This window comes from Mercenaria mercenaria, chromosome 12, assembly GCF_021730395.1.
Source record: "Mercenaria mercenaria strain notata chromosome 12, MADL_Memer_1, whole genome shotgun sequence".
In the NCBI taxonomy this organism is placed as follows: domain Eukaryota; kingdom Metazoa; phylum Mollusca; class Bivalvia; order Venerida; family Veneridae; genus Mercenaria; species Mercenaria mercenaria.
The window spans coordinates 42,527,850-42,547,724 of NC_069372.1; the positions used below are offsets into that span (position 1 = coordinate 42,527,850).

Sequence of the window (19,875 nt, forward strand, 5' to 3'; positions counted from 1 at the left end):
TGTACAGCCTAATGGAAATGAGTCAGACATTACAGATTCATTCTAACTGGACCCCTTTACATGTAGAAAAATGCCGGGTGACTGAGTATCGATAACTTCAAAATGAAAGCAAGTCTGATAATTAAATGACACAAGTAGTCACTTAACCGAAAAAGGTTTATATCCTCTGTATTAAACAGGTTATTTGCCAAAACGTAGCAAATCACAGTCATCTAATGGCTATTGCCGAATCTTTCACCTTAATTTCATCTCAATTTCTGACTGAAACCAATTTGTTTGTATTTGTTTGACATTTTTGTAACCTTTATCATGAAATCCTCGCTCTTCAGTTTTCATCATAGGTTCTTAAGTCACACACCACAAGGCGTCTTTTTTTTTTTTTTTTTTTTCTTTCTTTTTTTGCTAATTTACATATTGTCAATTTTAATGAATATTATTTTCTTGTATCAGATGGACTCTATTTTACTTTTGATATGCATTAACCACTGGAATTTGTTGAAGAAAATATCAATATGTAGCTTAATTCAAGATATTAAAAGGCCATGATATAGAAGAAAAATATTTGAAATCTGTTTAATCTTGCATGTACATATATAGAGAAGACCAGCTATTTCTGTATGAAATACCCATTTTTGATTGTCTGGCATCTTGAATTTGGTTGCCACAGTACAAACTACAAATGTTTAAACACATACCGAATGTTATAAACAGCATCTCTATACTTTTGCCAAGAGCCAAAGTACAGGACAAATCTATGTATTTAGATTGAAAAAGGTGCGCAAATCATCTAAAGCCAACTATTGTTCAATGGTGTGACGTATTCTAAATATTTTATGCTTAATCATTTCCAACGGGATTGTACGTAAGGAGAGATAATATACCAGTAATGACCGAGGATGATGTTTTAATGATAAATAACACATCTATTTGTAAATTTTTGTTGATCTTTCCGCCAAAAGCAATTTGTGTATCTAACCTTACTGCCACCCTTTCGAACGACAATTGAGCCGTGCCATGGGAAAACCAACATAGTGGCTTTGCGAACCGCATGGATCCAGACCAGCCTGCGAATCCGCGCAGTCTGGTCAGGATCCATGCTGTTCGCTTTCAAAGCCTACTGGAATTAGAGAAACTGTTAGGATGCGCAGGCTGGTCTGGATCCATGCTGGTCGCAAAGCCACTATGTTGGTTTTCTCATGGCGCGGCTCAATTTAACATTAAACGATAAACACGACAAACAGCACCCAAAAGTTTTACGTCATACAAATATGGCACCTTAACAAGAATGCGGAACTCGTATCTATTTAAACGCTGATAATCTAGGTACCCGTTTGGTTATGTCCATTTTAAGTTAAGTCGTGGTTAACATCGGACATTGGCCAGATTGTAAGGAAATATTTATCGACGAAAAAGAGATTACAAAAATGAAATTATAACTTGATGCTGAATGATTTATAAATTAAGTTATTGAATGTGATACAGTTTTAGACAATTTGACTAAAATGATGTTTTCTAAGGCTTTCCTGGTTATACTCATTACCGTATTATCTCAGGTAAGTGAGCGTTTTACAATGATAAAATAAAATTTTCTAAACGGGTGAACGTTTAAACAATAGCAACATTTCAGCCAGATACAAATAGATGTCGAAATATTCATAAATTGTATTTGACTTCTGCATTGTGATATATCTTTGGATAGCTTATGCTGCTTTTAACTTGTACTTAGACATTTCCAAAGATGGAACAAATATTTAGAGCAGCTTACTTTCATCAAAGCTAGTCATTCATAAATTTCCACAATACTGAATTGGAAAGAAAATACAGAAAGATATTAAATGAAAACAATAGCAGTGTAATGAAAAGCGCACTAGACGCTTAACCAAAATTTTCAAAAAAAAATTAAACACAGGCATTATTGACTAACTCAGAGTGGTCATTTTATTTTGACAAAATGGAAGCTGGAGTTGTTATTGGCTTGTTATGAGATTTTTTTTTTATGATGCCAAAGACATTTGTCATAACTGAGATATCTGAAAGCATTTGGTGAAGTAGTTTCTCAGAAACCTGCTTACATGCGATTTTTTCATGGCACGGACGCCAACGTTAATATTAACAACATTATATCTGCCCTGTTTAAAAAAGAAAACAAGTAGTCGAACTTATGAAAAATTATATAATTATACTTATAGGGATGCAGTTAAGGACTCTTTTATTAAATGATGATCTAATTATTTTCAGGGCCCTACGAGGGTTGAATCTCTGCGTAAGTATAATTGTTTGCATAAATGTACATACACTCTTTAAAGATAATCCAACCCAGTTATATTGAATCTCGTAATTTAGTTCTTCAAAGTATGTGTGTCAGTTACTACAGCCTTCAAACGTTCATGTGTGACTAATATTGCCAACTGTCTGTTATAATATCATATGCATTCACCAATGTGTATTAAGTATACACATGACAGAAGAAGATGAATCTTCCAAACCGTGTTGCATAAATTGTAAATCTATCACTTCCCCTTGGTGTTTTTCTAACACTCAATGATTTGTACTATGGGCGGCTGCATCGTTACCATCATGAATCATTACCTAAGGTTTTCTAGGGTTAACACATACAAATAGTCCTCTTGGTTGTCAAAGAGAGACCTATAAACTATAAACTCCTTTTAGTTGTCTGAGAGACGTGTAGACATAAAACATCTTAGTAAAACCTGTAAACTCCTCTTAGTTGTCTAAGAATGACTTACAGACGCGGACTTTTTGTAAAATCAATAAACTGTTCTTAGTCATCAGAGACATGTAGACACTTTATAAAACCTATACAAACTCCTCGTACTGTTGTCTGAGAGAGACATACGCCACAACAAATCAAGATAGGAGAGCGAATGTTATACGAGATTTAGCATCAGAACTCAGTATTACATTGTCCTTCCTATCAGCTTTGTCTGTACATACTCGTTACATATATTGTCAGGTATTTTCCAGTTTTAATGAGCTCTCATTGGATTAATTTCCCCTTTGTTAAACTTACTTTGTAGGTAATGAGTTATAACGTTACGGAAGTGGATCTGCAATGTCAATGTTCCGAATGCGCTTTCGGCTTTTCCAATTTTTGCGCGTGTGTGTTCGGGTTTTGCGTCTTTTTCAACATTTTTTTCGACTATGTATTCTTGTAGCAGTAAGCAAAATGCTTAATAAAAACTTTATATGCCCAAATTTGTAGTGCTGCCTCACTGAAATATTACGCCGTAGACACTTGACCTGATACGCCACCCAGTTATATTATACTGACACCGTGCTTACCAGTTCTAGAGCTATCCCCTTCATGCTGGGCGCCAAGCAAGGAAGCAATTTAACTAGTACAATTTCTCACGTCTTTGGTATTTCGCGGCCAGGCAGCGAACCCTCGACCTCCACTACTCGAAGCGGGCGCTCTAGCAACTGAAGCGGTTTTTGCGGAAAGCCATGTACGCGTTGCGTATAGGCAGATCACAAGTAGTCTAAATATAAATAGTGCTAATCTTTCTCCATTTCCGCGTGCCCTTTCTCAATAGCATCGTGTTTCCTTTTGCTCTACCGCGTTTCAGTATGTATACTTAGCATTCTATCGAAATCGGCATGTTCCTATCACATGCTAGGTAAAAATGGCGGCGTAAGAATTTAATGTTTTGAAAAGAGAAATTGAAAGAAGCGAAAATGAGCAGATTCAGCGGGCTGTATTTAACGAACTGTAATTTTCTTATATAAAAGTTAACACCCCCTTTTCTTTATGTTTTTCTAAAGTACATAAATAGATTTTTATGGGGAAGTCTCTGAAAAATCTGATATGCAGAAAATGTAGAAAAATCGTTATAAAGTAAGTCGATTTTATATGAAATAAAGAACAGCCGGATTTAGTGGTGTTCAGCCTATATTAACGTCGTAATCATGAACTGCAGGGTGTCGTTACGGATCCTCTATCGTGCTAAATAGTTCAGGTAATCTTTTACATTATAAGAAAAATTATGTACATTGATGTGATTGTATGGTACACAGAAAAATAATTTCATTTTGCAAAAAATGTCATGACAGATAATTAGTTTGATGAAATGTTACATAAAAAATAATTTCATTTTGCAAAAAATGTCATGATAGAGATTTAGATGATAATTTTGATAAATTGTTTGAAATGATTCGCTTTCGATGCAACGCGTTGAAATGTATACTTTAATATTCCAGTAATTTCCCCTTACAATTAGTTCTTTATACGAAATCCTACGTCGAGCTTGTTCCTCCAACAATTGTCTTAATCGTAAAATGGGTGGGTTGTTGCGGGAATCCAGCGTTAAATATTGCTAAAGAGCAAAACAACATCAACAAAAAGAGCGTTTAAAACAAAAATAAATAAACAAACAAACAAAAACAAAACAAAGCAAAAACATAAAACAAAACAAAACAAAATAAAAAAGTAAATAAAACAAGTATACAGAAATCAAAAACAAGAAAAAACCATGAAATTATATTGAAATACAAAACATGTGATCTTTAGAGCCGCCAGGCGGTCTCTGTTCAAAGGTGGTCTTTAACATAGGTTTGACTGTGGCGGAAACTAAATCTAAAGACTTTTTCAGCAATATGCGAATGCAGCAAGTAACTTATTGGTCGGTAACAATTTTACAAAACGTTTTGTCATGATGGCCTGGTGTTTTTATAATTGATGTACTACGATTTTGTAAATGATATAAGCTGACGTGTTATAATTACTCAAGTGATGTATCGGTATGTGCCGTGTTGTTCAAAGTTGTTTGTTACTGGTGTTTAATCTGTTTGTTATATACATGGATTAAATTAATGTTTTGTCAAATTTTGTAAGTAAAGTTTCTTTTTTTCTGAACTTCGTGAGATGCCGAGGACGATATCTAAATTCTGACCAGCCGCTCGTATCATTTCCAACAAGGTGCAATTAAACTTGTTTTGTAAAGACAATACAAAATACAGTTGATAATGAAATGTAATGATTAATAATGACCAGTCGTGTGTGGCAAATTGACAAGACACACAGAATTTTTATTTTCAAACATCTTAGGTCAACTCCACATAGTTACCACGACGGATAGTCAAACCGAATCTGCCATTAACTTTTAGCCTGCTGGCAAGCGATCCTACCTTTGCGACAAGTGCAGACCAGACATCCGTGCAGTCTGTTCATGATCTGCACAGTTCGCTATTCAGTCAGTAAATTTTCAGTGATCATCCCTTTGAATGATAAGTGGTACTGCCCAAATTGAATGATGGACAAGTCTATTTTAGAAATTTAGCAGGTGAAAGGTTAATCTACTTGGTTGGTTCTCTTCTTTTGATGGGTCTTCGTAGAGCAAACATGTCACGATCTTGAATAAATTTGAATTAAGTTTACATATAGAATATGATGGGGGTCTTCTCGTCCTAAATTTTACTGTGTCAATTTATCTATAGATAAACACTGTTACACGAGTACCAAAATACTAATATCAGCTCAAACCATTTAAAAGGTACGTGTCTGAATGCAAGAGATATCATAATCAAACTGTCCATCACATCGGCAGTTAGATTTCAGCTAAGCTGTTTGTAGCTAGCATATAGATCGAAATCTGTTTGTTAAAGACGCAAACCATTTTGGACTTAAAGCAGTACATAATAAAGTACTTCGAATGATGAAAGATCATTATGTATCGGTACACATAAAATAAGAATAACTGTAACTGTATAATATGTGATGTAGTCATATGTCAAAATTGAACAATTACTTCTTAGTATCAATGTAAACATAAATTTTTCATGTTTGTGAGTATAATCAGCATTAAAATAGCACACACTTAGCCTAATACATGTTGGGTCTTTGTATGCTACCAGTTAAACTAAAAAAAAACTGGAAGTTTGTTTGACAAATGATTGTTAAACTCTTGAAACACAGTTTATATTTTTAGTCAAGATAAATACATTTAATGAGCATTTTCAACATTTAAAATTAGTATCTAAAATAAACTTTTTTTAGTAGAAAATGCATCTTTAATAATAAATGTTTTGAAAATAACTAAGGACATGCAAATGTTAAACAGAACTTCAATCAAATACCTGCGAATTTTCTAGTCTGCAAAACAGCATATATTTCCCTATCGAATACTGTACAAAATCCTACATTTAACTGCCAAAATATTCAGTGATGGGACTTCTTGCTTTAGTTGTGACGTCAAATTTAATGACAGAGAAATGACGTAACGATGACGTCTCGACGTTCCATGACCGTTTCATCGAGTTTTCAGTCTTATTTATCTAAACAAACAGGTGTTGTGTTTGATATAACACTAGAAATAGGTATATGTATAAAATAAAAGGGTCATTAAGACATTGCCTTGATCTACAATAATGTATTCGGCTCTAGTGGATTTTGCGAGACTTGTTTTGAACAGTCTGCGCAAGCGTCTCGTTGAATACAGGCCTGGCAAAATAATATTATACTCGAGCTGAATATAAAATTGTAGGTCAGTGTACTTGTATAACAAACCTATACTAAATTGAAGCACAAACACGCCTCGAAGGATAAACAATTTTTGAGGGCAAAAAGTAATAAAAGATTTGAATTAAACCCACAAGAAAGACTCTCACCTTGACGGGGTTTGTGGGCTTAAGTCTCTCTGAGACAACGAAGAGGAGTCTTAGTTCAAGATAGGAATTAAATGCGCCCTTAGAGGTCATCAGAGCTCATCTAGTAGTTGCCTGTTACATAACTGACCGTAGGAAGAAAAATTTTCATATAAGGTGAGAAAGGCGGACAAAATCACAACGACTCCACAATGTCAACAGCGGTATGTATGAATGATATATAATCGATTTATGATCGTTGTTCCCCAAGATCCTACTGTCATAATAATTTAAATGGTGTCTGTTTCTGAGTGTAGTTGATCTTGGCGGAAGTAGATCTAGTGTCGTGGTTATTTTCAGGCCTTAAGCCGATTAGACTGTCAAAGAAAAAAAAACATTCTGAAGATTCCATTTAGTAGGCAGATGTAGTGGGTAGATAACTAATAAGAGGTAAGGTCCAAGGGGCAGGGATATGATTTGTGATTTACGCAACACCTTACATATTCGAAGCCTTGTGTAAAATGAACACAGTTTTAGATATGAAAACAGAATCATTTTTATCATTTTAGCGTTTAAATGAATATTCAGATTTGTCTTTTACATTATGACTTTGCAGCAACTGAACTAGAGGAGAAACTCAACTCCATAGCACAGTGGCTAGACTCGCGGAAAGATTCGTCCATCTTTGATTACATTTATAGGATAAACCATGGTAAGTGATCAATTTATAGGCTAGCGTAAATAACAGTCAAAACACACAGTTGCTTGACCTTTTTGAAAGTTTCGTCAGCCTTTTGCGCCATGTTGGTAACGTAAATAAGTGACCAAACTGAATTTGAGGCTGCCAATCTAGATAAAACAGGAGAGATGTGACCTAATTTGATTAATGTTAAAAACGAAAGTATATTCTTATACATTACAGACAATGCCTTGTAAAAATTAATTGTAATTAGACTGTATTCTTAGGATAGTTTTTTTACATGACAATAAGAGGTACGTGGCTACATTTACTGTAGCAGAAACAAACTTATTTGACTGAATTTTTAGGATTAAATCATTGTATCCGACAGTTATTATTTTATCATGCTGATTGTTTGAAATCAATTATAATATCTTAGAGTTTTATACTAAATATGATATGAATTGCTTCCTATACAGGTGCTGGGCTAAACTTGTTACAAGGTGATATTAAAAACACTAAGAAAAAGGTTCGTATATCTTTTTGAATATCTTTTGTGTAACATGTTTTATTATACAGTCCGAGGTCAATAGCATTCTTACCGGTCCGTAAAAACACATATTGACCGAAACATAAGTCTAGAATTGTTATGTTATATGCTCTCAAATGCGTTTATTTGATTGGTCCATATTTCATACATATAAGAAAAAGTGATATCACAAGAATCATTATCAGTTTTACAGGTCAATATCGCTTTTTGTGGACCCGCGCTTGCACTCATTTCGACCAATCAAAAGAGCGCATTTGAGAAGGGTATATATTATTGTTTAATAAAACATTGCTATTTAATAGTAGTACATAATTACTACATACTGAGGCGCATTTGGCGCATAATGTTTATTTCTGACAGAAATGCCCAAAACATGTAATACTGCCATAAAATGTCATGTTTATACAGTAGTGCGTAAACTTCTTGTGTCAGGATACGGGTTTTATGACCCAGGAAAGTGCCTACGCCTTTAGTATCTTGAACAATGAAATGGATCCAATCGCTAAGGTGACTATGTCTTAGACTAGCTGACAAAAGATATAGAATGTCCTTTGTTAAAACGTATAGCTGGTGAGACCAAATATCTCATACATAAATTTTCCTCTGGCTTCCTTGCCAAAAACTGATTCGTGTACCAATTATTCTTAAATGATTTCAATTATGAGCTCGATAATTTCACGGATCAGGCTAATCACTAAATATTTCAAACTAACAATCTTCAATTAACAATAATTTGCTCAAACTCCTATAGGCTGGAGACTATACTTTACTGGTCTTTTTGTTGAAGTTCCCATCAGACAATGTCTTTGAATCAACAACATACGAGTCCCATCGCATAGCTGCTTGGCCTCTGTCCTCTTAATTGAAGTTGCAACTCTATATAAATGCCTTGACTCCTGGATGCTCAGCGCCTATATGCTATCACATGTAGCATTCAACTACCATATAGGTATAACTCTGATGCCTTGGCTGTACTTCGCCAATAACGTTGAACCTCGTCTATAAGCTAGAACTCTCCTACTTTCTCAGTAGAACACCAAAACCTAAGTCTCTGTCTCAGCTTTGCTATCGTCTATATCATTCAACTACCCTTAGGGTAAAACTCCTATGCGCTGGCCCTATAGCTCGAAACCTTGTTGAAATTCTGCAACTCTTCTTTAGTCTATGAACTTCAAACTTCTTTTTTTAATAATTTATCCGCCCTGACAGTGTAGTTGCAATAACTTCCTTATCAAGGTACTGGGATAAATTATTAGTTGAAACCTCGATGTGTCTTCTTCGATCGCCGGATATCGAATGAGCTCTCTGTTTGTTTTGGGTTTAACGCCGTTTTTCAACAGTATTTCAGTTATGTAACGGCGGGCAGTTAACCTAACCAGTGTTCCTGGATTCTGTACCAGTACAAACCTGTTCTCCGCAAGTAACTGCCAACTTCCCCACATGAATCAGAGGTGGAGGACTAATGATTTCAGACACAATGTCGTTTATCAAATAGTCACGGAGGAATGAGCTCTCTGTCATATATCTACCTATTTATACCCTAGTAGACGTGCTATTTATAGAACTTGTTTCTGGTTGGTCCAAATTTAAACATAGCGTTTTACAACGAGTACTTGCTCTATCAAACATCTGGTTCCTTTTAACTTTTGTGTATGATTTAATGTGTGATGCTGGGGTCCAGATATCCACATAATGAACCCAAATCAGCCACAAATGACCCAAATCCTATTATTTACAGTAATTCAACAATAATTATAGCAATGACAACATGAAAAGGGAGTCAAGCACTATCAAGCTTATGTGTTACGTTATCAATATATCGGATATACAAATTATTCTGACATATTGACTCTGACTCTGACTTGAAAATATGATACTTTATAAAGATCTGAAAAATCATGACATTGTGTAAATATAGCCGCCGCATTACAGTAACAATGAGTCTTATTAGTATCAGGAACAGATAAAGATCAAAGAAATATAGTGATGAACTATATGCCACGATATACCAGTGTACATATATTCTACATTTTCAAACGTTTCTTTAATCATATTTTGCTACTCTTTGATTTGAAGTTATAAGTGAACAATAAAAAGTTCAGCATATATAATCAAAGGGCAAAAGAGCCGGACAACAAGTTCTGACAACATTAGAGACTGTCTGTCCCTTAAACGTCACCTATAATTTGACCAATAATAATCTTATTTTGGTTTACAGGAACAACATAATGGTATTTCAAATTGCATCGGAATCGTAAAGTCATGACATAGGAAAACAATACATCTAGTCTTTATGTCATGTTTTTATGCAAGAATAACGACGATTGATAAACGTTTTTGTGTATTAACGTCTACAGAAGTCCTTGGAATATATAATGTGACTTCGACCTTTGGTCAAAGTAATGTACATTAACATATAATTACAAAATATAACAAAAATATAGCGCCGTGCAACTGTTACCAAAATATAACTGTGTGTAAATATCACCAAACTTTTCGTTTTCCAGGTAGCACAGAATTCCCAACTACGTACTGCAATCACCAATCGAGAACAACTGTGGAATACTAGAGTTGTACCTTATATAATTGATTCAGCATTCGGTAAGTGGATAATTTTTTTTTGTACCGAATTGTTGTATTGTTCAAATAAATACAATTGTAATTTTATAAAATTAAGCGTAACGTAACGTCAACATTTGAAACCAGTTCATCTCCAGTGAAGTAAAAAATAACTGAAATAGAGTGTTAACATAATTCTTTTATGTAAACAGTCCTGAATAAGACGTCTATGTAGCCCGCCCGCTTAGCTCAATAAGGGGAGCATCGATTTATGGATCGCGGGGTCGTGAGTTTGAGCCTTGGGCGAGGCGCATGTTTTCCGTGACGATTTGATGAAAGATATCATGTCTGAAATCATTCGTCCTCAACCTCTGATTCATGTGGGGAAGTTGGCAGTTACTTGCGGAAAACAGGTTTGTACTGGTACAGAATTCAGGAACACTGGTTAGGTTAACTGGTTAACTGCCAGCCGTTACATAAATGAAATACTGTTGAAAAACGGCGTTAAACCAAAACAAACAAACGAGCAAGACGTCTATATCGAGTTCTCTGTTTAAAATAATTCGTAATCAGACTGCTGTAATATTCTAAACAACACACACCTACATGCAGCAAGCGTTTAAGAGAAACTTTTGTCTATTTCTGGCGTTTGAAATGGTTTTCAGACTCGGCGTCAAGGAAAGATATTTTGGCCGCCATAGACGAATACCACCAGAAAACTTGTATACATTGGGTACCAAGGACTTACGAAGAGGACTATGTACATTTCAAAAAAATAAGCGGGTAATTGTAACGATGGTAACATTATAGTTTTGTCATATGAATGACTACATACAGTCAACAGGCAATAAATAAGAATAGCCGTAATAAACAGACTTGTTACGCATAGAGGGAATACATTTGCAAATACTGGAGTTCTCTATAGCTCATTGGTTAGCGTAATGGCTTCACGAACAACAGGTCATAAGCTCAAAAGCAAACTCACCGTATAAATTCCTATAAAGGTATATTTTGAACTGGCACGAAGTGGCCTCTTCAATTGGAACAGCTTCCGTGTCTTACACTATCCAAATGACTTTTGGAGAAGTCACACATATGGTCAGTCTGTGGTGACTATAAAAATACACTTTTATACAAACAAAATTCAAGTTATTTTTAATTGGACCCAGCCGCCTGATACACATAGAATATGGTGTGAAGTAAGTTAAACTGATCGAAACGTCTATTTGCAAATGTAAACGTTAGTTCGCTAGTAAAAGTTTGTTTATAACGATTATAAATCAAATGTCTGTGATCTGTCCTTTTGCAAACTGCCATTGGGTGAGATCCATTGGATTATGTTCTCTGATAATGTTAATAACGGCTTATATATTTGATGATTCTATATTAGACTTGTAGATCCAGAAATCAAATCAAATGTTTGAAGTTCTTAGTAATTATAACTTTGTGATTATAATGTAATTGTAAATTGTCAGTCCAAAGAGCATGTTCAGGTTGGAGCTTTTTGTTTGTAATGTACACAAAATGTTCATGAAATACTTGGAAATTTCACAGATGCTATTCAAATATCGGCCGGACTGGGGGTGAGCAGGATATATCACTAATGGGACCATGTTTGAAGAAAGGCACAGCAGTGCACGAAATGATGCATGCGCTAGGGTTCTGGCACGAGCAAAGTAGACCGGACAGGGACTCCTGGGTTCATATCATCTCAAGCAATATCCAAGATGGTAAATATAAGTTCATTTTATTGATATTGTGAAAACAAAAATGATAGAGAAACGGATGCAAAACAAACAAACGGATACAACCCAAATATGCTATGATCAAATAATGACACGGCAGTGATTTTAGGCCATGAAAAAGACCAAATGAGGCAGTAGTGCCTTCATTGTCAACATGCTTTCCGAGAAAACTTTTTAAATGAAATAACTGTCTTCATTTGTTTAGTGGAATTGTTAATGTGATAATGCATAAATGAGTTTCTATACGTATATATATATGTCGAGTGATTCCGTTTCCAAAATACTGACAACGATGAAAAACATTTTTAAAAGAATTTGGAAATGAATATCAAACGTATATATGCAACTGATTACACACTCCTCTGTTGCAGGCAAAGAATTTAACTTTAAAAAGCTAGATCAAAACGAGGCTGACACTTTGGGCGTTATGTACGATTATGGCAGCGTCATGCATTATTCCAAGTATGCCTTTACCAAGAACGGTAACCCGACTATCATGCCAACCCATCCAGCAAGTGCAAATATTGGTCAGCGTGACGGACTTAGTGACCATGATGTTGAAAGGATTAGAAAACTATATGGTTGCAGTGAGTCTAACATATTTTCCACGGACCTACGTGTGTCTTTAACAATTGCGATTAATGGAAGATTTTTCAGGCAGAAAAAAATAAAAACTTGTGTACCATTTCTCTTCAGGCATGAAAAAATCTTCAAACTGGCAAAATTTATTTATTTATTTATTTGTTTATTTATTTATTTGGGGTTTACGGCGCACCAACACAGTATAGGTTATATGGCGCCAAACTGGACTGCAGATTTTGGTTTCACATCTCATTTGCATCGAAATAAAAACATGAGGTATAGAAACAAACTGGCAAAATTATGCTTAGTACATGAGATATATTCATTGCTGAGTCATCTTATTCTTGTTCAAGGAAAGCCTTATGTTATATCTAATTTAATATGAAGTGTAAACAGTAAAGGGTTGTAGTTTAAGAAATTAAAAAAAACATGATTAAACAAATTTATGTATTCTTACATGATTAAATCTTATTGTTGTAGATTATCCGATGCCATCACCATCCACAACAACAAAATTTGTCCAGACAAAACCGCCCGAAACTAAACCGCCACAGACAATTCCACCGGTTACAAATCCTCCACAAACGATTCCACCGGTCACAAATCCCCCACAGACAATCCCACCAGTCACTAACCCTCCAAAGACGAATCCACCGGTCACAAAACCTCCACAAACAATCCCACCGGTCACAAATCCTCCACATACAAATCCACCTCCACATACAAATCCACCGGTCACAAATCCTCCACAGACAAATCCACCTGTCACAAACCCTCCACAAACAGTCCCACCAGTAACAAATCCGCCGCAGACAATCCCACCCGTCACAAATCCTCCACAGACAATCCCACCAGTCACAAACCCTCCACAAACAATTCCACCGGTCACAAATCCCCCACAGACAGCAATACAAACATCTGCCCGACCACCAGCGCCGGTGTATCAACAAGGATGGACATTATGGTCTGAATGGTCACCATGTGACTTGCAATGCAAACACTCTAGGTACAGATTCTGCACGAATTACGACAGAAATTACTGTCTTGGTGAAAACAGCCAGGTTAATGATTGTCCATATCCATGTAAACGTAAGTAATTGCATATCTTTCTCTGAAATATTTATAAAATGCTCAGAAAACAATTACCTAAAAGAAGACGAAATTTCAGAAACATTACATGCGATCATTGAGGACGTAAAATAACATTGTTCAAGAATCCCCCTTAATTTGTAATTTGTTTGGAAGAATCCCATTTTTTAACTTGTTTATGAACACGACAGACATTGTGGAACAGTAATTGTATCATTTAGGTCTATCGCATTGAAAACATTTCTTAACTGAAACTCTATATAAACTTATATGTTAGTGTTTTCATTAATCAATACATGATTTTGTGTCGCTGAAAATAAAAATAAAAAACAATGCCAATATATAAGATAATATAACTGAAAACTGGAAACGAAATATAAATTTCTGTGAATTTTGCACGATGCTCATGCCTTTTGCTTACAGCGGCATCTACATTTGGATGCTGGAAGCAAGATGAGAAAAATCTGACTATCCCATCAGCTGAAGGATTGTCGCCAACGCTAAAGGACAATTACAAAGGTATATAACACAACTTTATTCTAAGTACACATTTTTTTTCATGTGTAGCTGACACAGTTTTACACTTACTCTGATCGGTTTTTGTTTTCAGCAGTCGAAATCACAAAGATAAAAATCAATTAAAATTTCTTATGTTTGCTAGAGATTTTAGTATAGAGGTGCAAAATTATAATGAGACAGTATCTGACCCCAGCCCAGAGACCTCGTGAATCGCACAGTGCCTGTGGTAAATACTACTCCTTGTATGCCAAATGTGTATTAAAAAGCAGAATTAAATCAGAAATTCGAAAACAAACTGAAGAGCTCTGATGGTAATAACATAACTCTGAAAAAATATATAAATGTAATATATTGTTAACTTTCAACATTACTTACCCGTGTCTGTAATGAAAGCCACTAATCCTGGTAAAATAATAATAGCATCATTATACGGTGATTGTGTCTGCTGCAGAAACTGAACTCCATATAAAAATGTTTTACACCATGTGCATTAGGCAGTCTCCAGAAGGTTTTGATAGACAGTCCATCTTGTTAAACATTCAGTCTTAAAAGCAGAAAAGTCAATTTTACAAGTCCTGGGATATGGATTGAATTCCAAGGACTCCGGATATTGCCTAGATATACTTTCGCATATTGAGAATATTGATTACTGGAAAATTGACTAAGAAGTGCACTTTTAAGACAATAACAGTACCTAAAATTGATCCTAAGATCCTAAGGCTGTAGGCTGTGTGGATGTATCTTAACCAATAAACTATAAAACAAAATGAAAAATTACTGGCATGGATTTGAATAATCATATCACTGAATGTGTTTTTGTTTGTATTTTTGTTCAAATGTAAGTTGAACAATTCTTGTTTACAAAATCATCTAATCTGATACAAGTATGTTTTAAGTCATTGTATAATAGAATCACTCTTTCTGTTTTCCGTCAGGTCGCACAGATGCCATCCAGAAATGCAGTAATTATGCTGCTGTGATGGGATACAGAATGTTCGCGGTCTTTGACGATGGCCAGTGTTTAACAGGTCCCGACGCCCTGACACAGTTCAGTATATTAGGGGCTTCTAACAAATGCAGTTACAAGGGAGTTGGTTCACCGGAAGCTATGAATGTGTTTACGTTCGAAGCAGGTAGCGTGTCGGTTTGATTTTGTTATTTGAAAATGTTTCAGTAAAAACATTACAGCTGATTGCTCATAGTTATACGAATATGACCAGTGTTTTAAAGCTTAAAGGATCACATAATGTAGTCACAACATATACTATCCCAAAATCACGCGCAGTTATTCTTTCCTAAAGAATGCCTTTATCTCGTCAGCGTAATACTAGTAGTTTATAGAGACTTATGATTACATATACCCCGTATATAGATGAACTGACATATTACCAAAAAAAGAAAAAAGATTCAAGGGATAATGGTTTAGTTATAGTGATAAGATAACTTACATTTAAAAAAACTATAAAATTGCAGATATAGATGGCCAGTGGTCCTTGTGGACGGGATGGAGCCGCTGTACGAAGACCTGTGGTCTAGGACGACAGTATCGGTACAGGCGCTGCGATAATCCTCCGCCAATTGGAAACGGAGCTCCTTGCCCTGGCAATGACCAGGATGTTGTCGTGTGTAATCAAGCAACCTGCATAAGTATGTTTGAGCCTTTTTGGTGTCTCTATCGCACAGCCTGGCGGTGCAATAGAGAAATGTTTAAGGGCTAGATTTGTAGAAAAAAAGAGAAAAAAGTCCAATGTGTGACTTATATTTACTATAAGATCAAGACCTTGTTGTTTGTCGTTTGATTTACCACGGACCAGAGTTCCGATGAACTGAAACGTAGCCATGAGAGCGTTCTATATTTTACATATAAAGGATTTGTGCCATGTTAAAACATATTTCATAAGTTATAGTTAAGTCCTTCATGTTACTCCCAGATGGCAAAAAAAAAAATAATAAAAAGATAATAAAATAAAACATATACATGTTTGTATGGTTTCACTTATTTGCAAATATAACTTGAGAATAACTGTTACTGTAAGCAATATGAACCATTGTAGCCCATACTTCTGGTAGCGTTTTATTTCAAGTCAAAAATCTTTTTGTTCTTTAAAATTTTTGAAGAAATACCTACAACTATTAGAGAGACAAACTTTGCTTTTCTTGCAGCACCGATAAAATGTGGTTCCCGATATTATGCGGGAGGACCTGGAACCAGTGGAGTGATCTGGATTAGAGATTACGATAATTTCATGGAATGCGAATATGAAATCGCTACGGGTGATCCATTTGCAAGCATTTCAGTGTATATACATGAGATAGATATCGAATATAGCAAAGGCTGTATTTATGATACACTAATGGTAAGTCTCGTCGCTTAAAATGTCAACATTCCAAGTATCTTTTTCTGAGTAACATATACTTCTATCCAGATTTCGTTGACTTTCTTTTAATATTGTCTCACACTGTTTGAATTCAATTTTATTTTAATTAAGATTTTGTTCTTGAGTTCATATTTTCAGGGAAATCCATCATTTATACGATTTATTATTGATATCCAGCGAATTAACAATTGGCAGTACAAATTCATAAATAGTTATGTTATTAAATGAACAAAGTTTTCGGAGCGACACGATTATTATAGATCGGTTACTTTGCTAATTGTTATATTCACATTCTTTTTTCACAACCACAGACCACTTTCCATTTGTAATTGATAATTTCCACACAACCAAATACTTCTTTATCGTACGTGACATATATTACAGTTACATGATGGTTATAGCGCACGTGCACCGCTTGTTGGAACATTCTGCGGGACAAAAACTCCAGGGACGTTTGAATCATCCTCAAACCACGTGTATTTGAAATTTATCAGCGACGAGACGAAAACTGGGCGTGGCTTCACTGTTTTCTATACGATTAATAGTCGATCGCGTATGTGTTTCAACTTACTACTTCGGTATTAGACCAATCAAATGTGATGGTTAGACTAAGAATAAAAAAATATATTAATTCATATGACTTAATTACATAAAACTATCTATCTTCCATACAAAATATTCTATATTTTGTGGCTAAAATCTTTTTTGATGTCAATGTTTTTAATGAATTCTTTTTCACAACGACAATTTTCGAGGGATCAGGACTGAAGAGTTTTAAGTGAATGCTTATTTATTTGTACTTGTAAAAAGAAAATAAAAGCGGCTTATATCAGCTGAGGGCGCTGATTTAAATAGTTATTAACTGAAAGGGACTTTTTGTAATTATGTTTACAGGAAAAGCGTGTGTCAAGCCTCCTCCCGCTGCGCATGCCACAATCTTGAAACAAGGGAATATGGTTGGAGACAGGGCGTGGTATAGCTGTTGTGAGGGATACAAGATGGTTGGCCACTCCCCTATAACTTGCGTTGACCAACCAGGATTCGCCTTATGGGACGACAAATTCCCAAGATGTATTTCCATAAAGAGAAGAAGTAAGTACAATTCGCTTCGTTATTGCTAGAAATCGCATCATTTCGTCCCCTACACCTACCAAACGTCAATATTATATAAAATTAAAATGTCATAGATCTGTTGTCTTTCTGATAACATTGAAAATACAAAAGAAATCCGCTCTATGACCACAACTACAACGTGTTCATTTAAAAAAAATAATTATATAAAAACTTAAATGTTTTGTATCATTATGATACTAAAATCATTTATTTCAGGCTCGACTGTTGGTCTTGGAACAGTTTGCAACTTTCAGGATTCACTATGCGGGTACAAAAACGAACCAAATACAGGAATTAAATGGTCCGTAAAACAAGCATCTGGAAACAGCGGCAATAGTTCTGTGCCAGGTAGAACTTAACATAGACATAGTTAATAGTGATAAAAATGTTTGTAGAGAAAAATTGGAATACAGTTGTTCAGAGACATCTTTCTACTTTATAGAGACAACGCACGGTTTTTTACTTTTTTGTAATCTTTACGGTTTCAATGCGGGTACTTTACTATATATTTTGTAGCCGCTATCTTATTTTTATACATGTCTAGCCGACACATTTCCTCCAACAAAACGTAGCTAACTGTCTGTTTTAACTAAAGTCAGAACATCTTTTTTTAGGAAATGTTCTTCATGCAGAATCGAACATACTTCATGAATCTGGCGCTCTAGCAAGAATACGTTCTAAAGTATACAGTACCAGTAGTATTGCAAATGAGTACTGCCTGCGTTTTTCATACATAATTGACGGTGGAGATTTTGCAAAGTTTAATGTTTTCGTCGCTGACAAGGCAGTGAAAGCTAATGAAACAGTTGTCTCGGTCATGGAGGAGAAAGGGCAAGATAAAAACGAATGGCTTGCTGCATCACTAAACGTAGATGCCGAACATGATTTTCAGGTATACTGTAACATTGTTTATAATTTATGTAAATTCAGTTTTACTGGCATACTGGTCTCTCACAGGTTAGACTTCATTTCGAATTTCGCTACAACATGATGCTTTCGCCTTTTTTGGATCAAGATGTTCAAAACGATTAAGTATCACCAGACGTAGTTAATCGCTTTCCAAAATTTAAATTTGCTGAATTAAATAGGGAAACACAGAATGATAAATTGTACAAATAATCTTGTATCTTATGGATGTATACAAGTGTATAACTTTAAATGACTTTAAGATATCTTTTCTTTCAGATTATTTTTGAAGCAGTGCTGGGAGATCAAATTGGGAATGCTGTATCAATAGATGACGTCATAGTAACGAGAGGTCATTGCACACCTCTATAAGGCTAAACCAGCGATGCGGAAGGATACCAACAATCTATTTACAGTTAATATTTATAACTTATCAAACGAACAATCTTAATAACATCAGTTATTATGTCAAAACGAATTTCAGTAGTAACATATTGGAGGATATACCTGTTCAATTATTCACAAAGAAAGCGTATTAAAGACAAGACAGATTGGTATTTTCAAATAGAGTATTGAAATATCTTAGTTTTTATATCTTCTGACGCCCCTTTGATACTACTGGCAATATCTTTATCGTTTTGGAAATCTGCAGATATTTAGGAAATCCTCTTACGCTCCTTTGATATTGTTGGCAGTGACATTTTCAATAATACTAACAGTAGAGTCATGAAAAAATGCGGACATGTAGGCAACTGCTTTGTTAAGAACATATGAAAATTTCAACAAATCGAATGGTGCAAAGTTATCACGTCATTCATCTTATGATCACTGCCAATTCTTAAAATGTCACAGTGCACATACTAATGTTTTGTGTTTATCGAACGAGGAAATATCCTTTACAAGGATGCGCAGAAGTGTAGATATTTAGTTTTCCCTGATATATGGTATAATATCAATTCCAAGATATGACAGAAAAAAACGAAGTTAGTCTATTTTTGTCATTTACCTGTCTTATTCGCTCGTTTTAAATTCTACACATTTATATGTCTTACTTTGACGTTTTAAAATTGGGCTTGGCTCATAAAAATATGAAATGATATAACGTTTCTCAATCTTGTTGAAATGTTTATGTCATTAACAAAATATTGCAGGGGG

The 19,875-nt window shown here is 35.0% G+C and overlaps 1 protein-coding gene across 1 annotated transcript; it reads left to right on the forward strand.

The window, feature by feature from the left end:
* The first annotated feature begins 1,324 nt into the window (after window positions 1–1,324).
* LOC123534631 (uncharacterized) lies at window positions 1,325–19,271 on the forward strand. Its single transcript, XM_045316951.2, has 18 exons — window positions 1,325–1,553; window positions 2,239–2,263; window positions 7,217–7,312; window positions 7,759–7,808; window positions 10,337–10,430; window positions 11,054–11,171; window positions 11,943–12,118; window positions 12,505–12,720; window positions 13,196–13,804; window positions 14,228–14,323; window positions 15,259–15,456; window positions 15,797–15,970; window positions 16,487–16,680; window positions 17,086–17,254; window positions 17,596–17,793; window positions 18,031–18,162; window positions 18,429–18,706; window positions 19,000–19,271. Exons 1-18 carry the CDS (start codon window positions 1,503–1,505, stop codon window positions 19,090–19,092), a joined length of 2,967 nt encoding a protein of 988 aa, XP_045172886.2. The 5' UTR covers window positions 1,325–1,502; the 3' UTR covers window positions 19,093–19,271.
* The last annotated feature ends 604 nt before the right edge of the window (window positions 19,272–19,875 follow it).